This window comes from Populus nigra, chromosome 18 (assembly GCF_951802175.1).
Source record: "Populus nigra chromosome 18, ddPopNigr1.1, whole genome shotgun sequence".
NCBI lineage: Eukaryota > Viridiplantae > Streptophyta > Magnoliopsida > Malpighiales > Salicaceae > Populus > Populus nigra.
Window position 1 is genome coordinate 6818642 of NC_084869.1, and position 10730 is coordinate 6829371.

The following is a 10730-nucleotide window of genomic DNA, read 5'->3' on the forward strand; positions in this document are numbered from 1 at the left end:
GAAGTAGTAAATTCTAAATGTTATGAGTAAAATAATTAAAATATGACTAAGATATTGAGTAAATTAATTAATTTGGTTATTGGGTAGACACAATGACTTGGAGATTGGAGGGAAATTGATAGATAATTGGTTACCATAGTGTTGGTGGCTAAGGATACATTACAATGATACTTAACGTCATAATGACGGTGGCTAAGGGCATAAATTGATACTTAGCACTGTGTTGATGGTGACCAAAGTTATGTGAAGGATGCTTAGTGATCGTAGTGTCGATAACTAAGATTGTGTGAGAATGATACTTTGCAACCGTGGTTACAATGCATATGATGTTAAGAAGAAAAATGAAAGGGGTTCGGCACGAATGGAAGAATCAAAGGGCATTGATTAACTATTCCGGGTCGAGAATAGTTAATGATATCAATAGGTCACATTGGTATCGACAACCATTTCTGGTGTGATTAGCTACTCCAGGTAAGGAGGCTAAAGATGTCAAAGGTTCTTGACATCGACAATTTTGATGGTAAACCAGATATGAATAAGATTTGATTAACTATTCTAAGGAAGGAATAGTTAATGATACTAATCGGTTGTATTGATATTGACATGTGAATATAATTGATTAGTCTAGCCCAATATTAGAAGACTAATGATACTAATGAGATTTATTAGTTTCAGCGATTACCTTTTAGCAACAGATTCAGAAAGGGAATATATGGATTAGTCATTCCAAAAGAATAAGATAAGCTAATGATACCAAGAGAGGAATATCTTGGTATTAAGTGAGAATTGATTTATAAGGAGATGGTGTTCGCAAACCGTTGAGTTGTGTTGAGATTTCCAAAATGGAATTATTCTTGGCAAATGAGATAGGATATTGGTAATAGATGGAAAATATATGTTGTAAAAGAGGTTTATGCCTAATTTTATATATCAAAAGAAATTCCGTAGAGATTATTGTCTGCCATTGTTATTGCTTGTTACTGTCTTTTATAATTATGTGTACATGTTAATTTCTATTTTTAGGTACATCAAGGTCGTGTCAAGAGTGATACTAGCTTAGTTTGTCTTTTGCTTTTGACCATGTAAATTATTTGTAAATTAAAAGACTTATCTCCTAAAACTTGAGATGTAATATCAATCCGTAAATCTGAATGTATGCCTTTAATCTAATGGTTGAAACTCTAAGTACCTATTTAACCATGCATGTTTATAGTTGAAATTGAATCTTTCATTTGAACTATATTATATGATGTTATTGAATAAGATGTGTTGTGTTGATGATAATAAGTTGGGTTGGGACCCAGGACGATTGGGTCGTAATTGAGTTATGAGGAGATATGAGATATTAGAAGTGTAAACAGGGTATATGTCGATAACTTGGAATCTCCTAGTATAGGGGAGACTCTGCCGAAATTTTGGTGGAACCTGTATATCAAAAAAAAATTACCTGAAAATTTCCAATGTATCGCGAAACAGAATGTAGAAAATCGGGGTTGTTACATATTATATAATATTAAATATGTGGGCTAGGCCAAGCCCAGGAACTTTGGTTTGGGCCGATCTTGGCCCAACAGATCCTTTTCTTTTCTTTTTGGGTTCGGGCCGGACCTAAATGGCGAAGCCTAGGCCTGCATGGTTGCTGGCTCGACCCAGCAACTTGGTTAGCAGCAACGGAGGGGCGACGCTACTTGATGCCGGAGTGCCTAAATGGAGGCCTGGCTGGTTAAGACGGGGCAGGGCTGACGTGAGGATGGTGGTTGAGGTTGTGGTAGAGATGGTGGCCGGTTGTAAAGCAAGATGAAAAGAGAAGAAAATCTGCAACAAGAGAGGGACCGGTGGTTGCGATGGCAGTTCTGCCACTGGTGAGGATTTAGGTTCGCAGGGAGGATGCGCTGTCGTCTGTTGGTGGAGGAGAAAGGCGTCTGTGGAGGTCTTCAGGGGCTAAAGAGACGGTGGAGAGAGAAGGGAGGAACGTTGGCTGGAAAAGAAGAAAACAGAGTAAGCTGATTTTTGGACCCCCTTTTCTCCTTGCTCAGGCCATGAAATGCACCCCTATTTAAAGGAGGTGGAAGAGGGACATTTTGTCTTTAATGGTGCCAAATCATGGCTTTGGTTTGGCCGGGAAGCATCCCAACCGTTGGTTCAAAGTGTGCATCGTGAGTTGTCAAATCTGAAGAAAAAAGGCTGCCTGAGTTGACCTCTTTAGGTCGGCACGGGCGCCGGCGTCATGTTAATAGGCCTGAATGGACCATACTCAGGGATAGAAGGATGTCAGGTGACCATATTGATGCATGTGTTGTCAATTTTGGTGGACATATGAGGCATTAAATACACCTTAAAACTAGCTCCCTAAGCTGTCATTTTCGAGCAAAATCAGGGAAGACAATAATCAGTGACCAGACGACGCGTCGTCTGGTCCTCTCTGTTTTTTTAAAATTAAAAACAGCGTCGTTTTGGTCAGAATTAGGGATTTTTATCAATCTTCAATTTAGTCCTCCCAATTTTGATTTAATGCAATGGTATCCCTAATTGACTCTAAACTTTCAATTTAATGCGATTGAGCCCCTGATGAACTTCAATTGTAACCCTGAAGTTACGTGCCTAGTGCGATTTGGTCTTTAGTCTTGGATTTATGCAATTTAACCCCTAATTGACCATTAAACTTTTAATTTCTTCAATTTCACCCCTGTATTTCGTCAATTTAGCCCTTATGGTTTGGCGCCTTTTGCAGATTGGTCCTTGGCTGTGAATTTTGTCAATTTAACCTTTAATTGACCCCAAAACTTTAATTTTCTTGCGATTTTGCCCCTGATTTCAATCAATTAACTTGGTAAAAATTAAATTTGATCTCTTAAAATTCTAATTTTCTCAATTAAGCCCAAATTAGGCCCCCAAACTTAATGTTTTACCCATTAAACACCAAATAAAATTAATTTTACCAATTTAAAGTTTAATTAAGTCCTTACACTTAATTAAATCCTTCAATTGGACCCAAATTAATTCTTAAACATAATTAAATTTAATTTGGCCCATCATTAAATCAAATTGGCCTATTAAAAATTTAATTACGTCATTGAACTTAATTTTTATGCAAATTCGTCCAATAATCATTCAATTTGGCCTTGAATTTACATTTTTCTCCATTTTTTGATATAATGGGGTACAATTAGGCTTTAAAATTTCCTCTAAAATTGATGCTTAATTTCCCAGTCTGCTTTCTCCACGTTGCCACCTTTTATTTTATTTTTTTGATTTTTTGATTTTGAAAAAAAGTGAATTTTGGGGAATAACCCAGAATTGGGTCATGACAATTTAAATATTATTGAAACTCATAGATAGATACCAAAGACAGTAAATTATTTAAAGAAAGAGTTTGAGATGAAAGATATGAGTAAAATAAAATTTTGTCTTGGCCTACAAATCAAGCATTTAGCGAATAGAATTCTCATTTATTAGTTAACTTACATAGAAAAGATCCTTAAAAGATTTTATATGGATAAAGCAAATCCATTGAGTACATCAATGGTTGTTCAATCACTTAATGTGAAAAATAACCCTTTAAGACCTTGCGAGGATAACGAAGAATTACCAACTACAACGTTTGAAGGATTGCGGCGCAATATTAGAATGAGACAGCTTAAAGACTTGAGATGATATATTTATGAGGGGGAGTTAAAACGCACTACACTCTTTTTTTCTTGGCCTAAGTTTTATCCCATTAAGTTTTCCTGACAAGGTTTTTAATGAGGTAGTTTTCAATGTGTAAGGTTGTACAATAGACATCCAATGGGAATTGTTATAAAATCATACACTGTATATGGATGTTTAGATGTCTTCCTACATCCCTTCTTTATTATGTTTATTTATCATCATCAAGTTTATTTGAATCTACCTCTTGTTATTACCTTGGAGTTTATAAATATTTATGTACAGGTGCCTATAAATAAAAGCATTGTTGAGAGAATAATATGCACACATATAAGTACAAATTCATATGAAATAAAAGTGTTCTCTCTTCACCCCTCCTAGTCTTCATTATTCTTATATATTCTATTTTCTTTTTATTAATTATATTGTTTTATTATTGTATACTTCTTGAAATATAGTTTTATAACAAATAATAACAACAACAACAACAATAAAAAAAAATAACAATAACAATAACAATAATAAAAATAAAAATAAAACAACAACAAGAAAAACAACAACAATAATAATTTGAGTGTGGCAAACTTGCCAGACCCACGTTACTTAGGTCAGGCGAAGGTGTCTGATCCATGTTGGTTGGGACTGACAAGCTTGGCAGACCCACTATTGTTGGGTCTGGCAAGCTTGGCAGACCCACCTTAGTTGGCAAACCTACCTTGGTTTATTTTTTATTTTGTTCCCTTGACTCTTTTTTTCAAAGTTCTTATAGTTTTTAATTTTATCTTTCAAATTAAATTTATGATTTTTCTTCAATAGTAATAATATTTTTTTTCAAAATTATTAATAATTATATTAACAATAATAAGAATGATAAAAAGAATAATATTAAGAATAAGAATAATACTAATAACAATAACAATAACAATAACAATAACAATAATAACAACAACATTAACAATAACAATAAAAAACAATAACAACAATGGCGGCAACAACAACAACAACGATAATGATAATAATTTGGGCCAGACAAGTTTGCCAGACCCATGTTACTTGGATCGGGCAAAGGTGTCTGACCCACGTTGATTGAGACTGGCAAGCTTGGCAGACCCATAATGGTTGGGTTTTGCAAGCTTGACAGACCTACCTTGGTTGATTTTTTTTTATTTCCATGGCTTGTTTTTTAAAATTCTTATAATTTTTAATTTTAGCCTTCAAATCAAATTTATGATTTTTCTTTAATTGTAATAATATTTTTTAAAATTTATTAATAATTATATTAACAATAATGATAATAATAAAAATAATAACAACAATAACAATAACAACAACAACAACAATAATAATAAATTGGGTCTGCCAAGCTTACCAGACCCATGTTTCTTGGGTCACGCAAAGGTGTCTGATCCACGTTGGTCTGGACTAGCAAGCTTGGCAGACCCACCGTGATTGGGTCTAGCAAGCATGCCTTACCAAACTCAAGGCGTTTATGTCAGGAAACCACGCTAGATTCAAGGCACATTGGTCTGGCAAACTTGCTAAATCTAAGGCTCGTGGTTGCAGACCCAAGTTTCTTAGGTCTGGCAACCTAAGAAAAGCACGATTGCCCTAATCAATCTCAAATGCAAAATTCATTTGTGGTCCTTTGAATCCAACAAAATCCAAAAAAAAAAATAATTAAAATAAACAATCCAAGTGGTTACAGAGTACTTATACCTGCCTAAAATGAAGAGAAACAGCAAAGAAACCACTGTCTTCTCGTGCAAAATCAACCAAAATCTCATTCAACTATACCAGACCAGCACTCTCACAAAAACAACCACGCAACTGGGTACATCACAAATATGGCTTGTATCTAACTACCAGCCTCTCCACACTGAACAAATCAGGAGAATGTCAGCCCCTCAAACACCCTCTAACAACAAATAACATAGTAACCCACAACACGCCATGCACACCATGAAAAAATAACAATAAATAAATCGCTCATAATTTATCGTGAGAACCAACTAATTGCTCTCTGATAAATATTGTTTCAATCCATAGTGAAAACACTCATAACCATTAAGCTGTTTTAGTGTTTTTGTAATTTTTACCACCAGGTTTACATTAAAAAAAAAAAAATTTCAAAACGCTTAAAACAAAATACATTTAAAGCTATATTTATTAGACATTAACAAAGAGAAAGTGGGTTTTCCGTATTACCTTAATATCAACTGCCCAGCATATGAAATTGGAAGGTGAAGTCAACAACATGCTATTACCATGTAGAGCTCAGTGATGTCATTGCCGCTGCTGTTGCAAAAGCGAATGTCTGCTGGTTTTTTATATATATATATTGAAGAACCTTTTAACAATATATTAGAAAAGGACGGATTTTACAAAAAAATAATAATTATTTTTTAGATAGAAAAAAGAAATGCATGGTGGCTCAACTTATCTAAAATATTGTTGTGGAATGGGAAAAACTTAATTCTGATCTGATGATTTAAAGCAACTCAAAGATTAGACTCATTCAATCTAAAAAATAAAATAAAATAACATGATGGAGATTAAAATCACCAAAAACATGATTTTTGTTCAAAATAGCACACGTGAGTTTTTTTTTTTTGTGAACTAATATATATGGAGAAAATTGAAGAAACAACACAATTTAATTGGTTGCTAGTTGCTTAGAATCGGGCAACAAATTAAAATTTTGAATTTCAATAGGTTGGGTGTAGTGCTACCTATAAAAAACATTAAAGGGTTGTGCTGCTCCTACCAGCACAAACTGTAAAAAAAAATTCTCAAAGGTAGTTTAGGTTAAACTACTCCAAGTAGCGCAATTTTTAAAATTTTCTTAATTCATTTGTTCCAAAACTTGGCACAAATGAGTACTAAATTAAGTTAAAAATATGAAATTAAATAAAAAAAATAATTAAATTGAAAAAAACAATAATTTGTAGTCTAATTTGAACCCTTCCCAATCTCTAGTTATAGCTTACAAAACCAAAAAAATTGAGCTCACTTAAATTATTGAATCCATGCATTAGATATTTTGTATGATATAACAAGGTTTATTTTTTAATTTTAAACCGGTCTATGTAGTTTAAAAATATATTTATTATATTTTTTATATATTCAAATTATGATAAATCTGTATCTAATTTATTAGAATTTCCTACAAAAAAATAATCTCAAAGGTTGTGCGCTACCCTAGCATACAACCTTTGAATCTTAGTGCAACACTTTAAATATTTTTGTTTTTGAACATTTCAATAGTTTAAGCTCCCTTCACAAGTGCATCTTGATTACACTATTAAGGTTTTATTTAAAAATATGATAATTTTTGCTTTTACATACTTTTCAAAAGTGAATTTATAATAATTTTAATGTGGTATGTCAAAATATATAAAAAAATTAATATATTTTAAAATAAAATAACAATACCAAATATATATTAAAAATAACACAAATGATCAAACTGTTAAGTTTTAATTGATTGATTACGTTAATGTATTATAACCAATTAAACTGTGATCTCCGAATTTTTTTCTCAACTATATTTTCAAGAGAGAAAAAAACCTCCAAAAACACAGTATCTATCTGTCACAACTCCCAAGATTAGAAGGCATCTACACACACACCACCAAATGCGTGTGACTCGTATGGTAGCCCACTTCTGCAAATGCCCCCAAAATGTCCCCACTTAGTGACCCCCGCCCCCACCACCTCCTGGTCCCATATAAGCATGACCTCATCGCCATTTTTTCTACCCTGTTAAGAAGTCTATTGATGTGTTGTTGAATGTAGAAAGAGACAGAGAGCCAGGACAAACCGACTATCCATCTCTCAGTAGATGTGTCATCCAACCAGGTGAGTCCACGTCCATTTCCAGTCGACACCACCGCCACCACGTGGAGTCATGATCACGCCTGGGACTGGTCACTAATCCCGTGAACCCCACCATCATATTTATTTATTTATTTTTAAAGTATTTTTAAAAAATATTTAAATTTTTTTTATTTTAAATTATATATATATTAATATTAAAAAAAATTTTAAAAAAATAAAAAAATATTATTTTAATATATTTTTAAATAAAAAGTATTTTTAAAAAACAATAAAATAAAAAAACATAGAAGACTGTTGCCCTACCACACTTGAATCCGTACACAACCAGTGTCCCACACTTGAATCCGTACACAACCAATGCACATAAAAAATCAAATTAATCTCCCATGTAATTACTCCATCATTTATCGAAACCATTATTAAAAGAGAAAATGAGACTAAATTTTTTTATATAGTTTTAAGTTGGAGTATATAAAAATCATTTAATATTTATATAATTATTAATTTTAAAAATTATTAAATAATAAAATCCATGAAATTAATTAAAATACATGTAAATTAACTCAAAAAACACTCTATCTTCTCTATATCTTGATTTGATTTAATCTCATTAGATACATCAGAAATAAAAACCTTCCAAGAAGGAAAAAAAAAAGGAAAATAACTAACATAAAAGTTACTTGGGTTTTATATCAAACCCAAGTACCTCAAAATCACCAGATATACCCCAGAAAAATAAAAAGAAGATTGATATAAAAAAATTTACATAAAAGGAAAGCAGTCATTTCATATTTTCCAATTTCCATAGTCTCTCAGACTTATATTTTCCATTTCCTTTTTGAGAGATTTGTTTTTTTAATTCTTCTGTAATTTGAAGTTAAAAAAAGCAAGGAGATTTACGGGATGTAGAGACTAGGGTGATCTTGATCATTCCATTGGCTCTGACTCCAGTAAGCTTGATCGACGGCATTAGGAAGATCAAACAAACTAGTAGCTTGGTCTCCACTCCCTAATTGCCAGTCCAACGCTCCAAATTCCCCATCATCATTCTTTGTTGATCTACTACTAGGCAAAGCTGATAACTCAACGTGAACCGTCTGATCAAGCAACCCCCCTCCTCCTGTCATCTCCTGCTGTTGATGATTTTGCCACTGCTGCTGGTTCTGATTATGTTGGACATGATGCTCGAGCCCCTGTTGCTGGTGCGGGGGCTGGTGTTGGTTCATCATGTTACTAAATCCAAACAAGTCATTCGTCGATGTGATCAAGCTTGTAAAACTCCCAATCTCAGAAAAAATCCCACAGTCCGATCCTTGCTCGAGCAAAGAAGGTTCAAGACTCGGATTCACATTCCCATGCGGAAAGATTTTGGATTCAACAATACCATTTAATAAATTATTGGAGACAACAGAGCTTACAGAGAGCGCAGACACTGCTTCCGCTGTAGTATTTGCATTCGTGTTATTTGTAGCAGTAAGACTTGAGCTCTCACTACTAGAATGAGAGTCGGAGGATTTATGATCTCGCTGCTGATGTTGTTCCTGTAGCTCCTGCGGTGTGGTACTGGAGGCCGTAATTGTATCACAAGTTGTAATTGGTGTATTTTGTTTAGGCCTAGACCGCTTGGTCTTGCGGCATCCACCACCAACAGGAACGTTGCGGAGGACACCCCCTTTAGTCCAGTAACGCCGGCAACTCTTACAGAAGTGACGAGGTTGAGAGAGGTTGTAATTGTTGTAGTAACAGAATTTTGTGTTCAGCGAGTCACATCGTGGGCACTTTAATGCTTGTTGGTTCTGGTGGTGGTGTGACCGTAGTTTCCTGTCACCTCCACCTCCACCTCCACCTCCACCGCTAAATAACCTGCCTCCTCCTCCAATTGAGTGGGTGTCTTGCATTTCTAAAAGCTCCTTAACCACCACCAGCTAGCTTTGTTTAGAATTTTCAGTTTTTCTTTCTGGGTTGTGTCAAAATTGTTTTATAACAATTCGAAGAACAGTTGAGAAAAAATGGAGAATTCTGCTTCTTAAACATCTACTTTTCAAATCAGGAAAAAACGACTATGAAAGAAAGAGAGCTCAAAGCGAGTGCTGAAACTCCTCTGGCAAAAATACCCCTCCAAATCTTCTTCTAGTACGTTACTTCATTATTTCTATTTCCCATATTATCCCGGAACCACACCTAAATTTGCGAATGTTGTCCCTTTATGCGAAATCTCACAACCACCCATCGTGGACTGGGGCTGTTTTGTGTGAAGTGGGGTGTTATTTGGGATTTCAAGGGTTTGGAGTTGGACCATACGAAGGGTGAGAGAATCTAGGCTGTTTAAAGGGTGACACGTGGACGGGTGAGAAAGAGTGGGTGTTGCTGTCCACAAAATCAGGTTGTCGCCTTGTCGGCCACCCCCGGTTTATCTGCTCTGCTAATCGGTGTCAGTACAACTGGTTGAGGAGATGCCACGTTGCTTGTTATTATTGGTGAGTTGTCGAAAGAAAAATACCATGATTCTTTTGCTCAACTGAACAAGGATTTAACTGATACTGTACTATGTATGTATCTGACCTCAAATTGTGTAACGGAGTGCGCTTTGGGATATTATATTTTATTTGTTTATTCGATCCCAAGATATGATCATGGCATGGATTGTGTTAAGAGTTTTTAACCCAGCCTTGCAAATTTTGAGGGAATTTCTTCAATTGGAGAGGGATTCTGTACAATGTATGTATATGCAAGAAAGGAGAACAGGATCAAAATGATGTTACGGTAATAGCAATAATACTTGAAGCGTAAATATCACTGTCTTTGAAATATTAATTGCTCTCTTTATATTTACCATATGATTAAAATATGATTAAAATAGTATATCTTCGTAATACAACAAAATCTTAAAATTTATTAACAATTTCTATAAATCTCTTAAGAATTTATGTTTTATTTCTAATGAACATAAACAGAAAATTTATGAAGAAAAATAAAGAGAAAAGAAGATTGTTTTTTATTTGATTTCTGTCAATATCAAACTAATATTTGTTATGAAAATAATATCCTTTCATATCATTATATCTGTAGAAATTTAAAGGCATACCTGATGCGAACCTCGTGATCACGTGGTCACGCAACCTATAATCAAGATTGAGATATGATCCCGAAAAGCCAAAATAAATTTGATAGGAGTGTGACACAATGAAAATATGCCCCAAGGCATCAACACTATTGGAATGAGTAAAATGACGTCACGAAGCCAA

At 34.2% G+C, this 10730-nt stretch overlaps 1 protein-coding gene across 1 annotated transcript; it reads right to left on the reverse strand.

The window, feature by feature from the left end:
- Positions 1-7106: 7106 nt before the first annotated feature.
- Positions 7107-9606, reverse strand: LOC133677850 (dof zinc finger protein DOF5.4-like). The gene has a single exon (XM_062099988.1). It carries the CDS (start codon positions 9381-9383, stop codon positions 8382-8384), a length of 1002 nt encoding a protein of 333 aa, XP_061955972.1. The 5' UTR covers positions 9384-9606; the 3' UTR covers positions 7107-8381.
- Positions 9607-10730: the final 1124 nt, after the last annotated feature.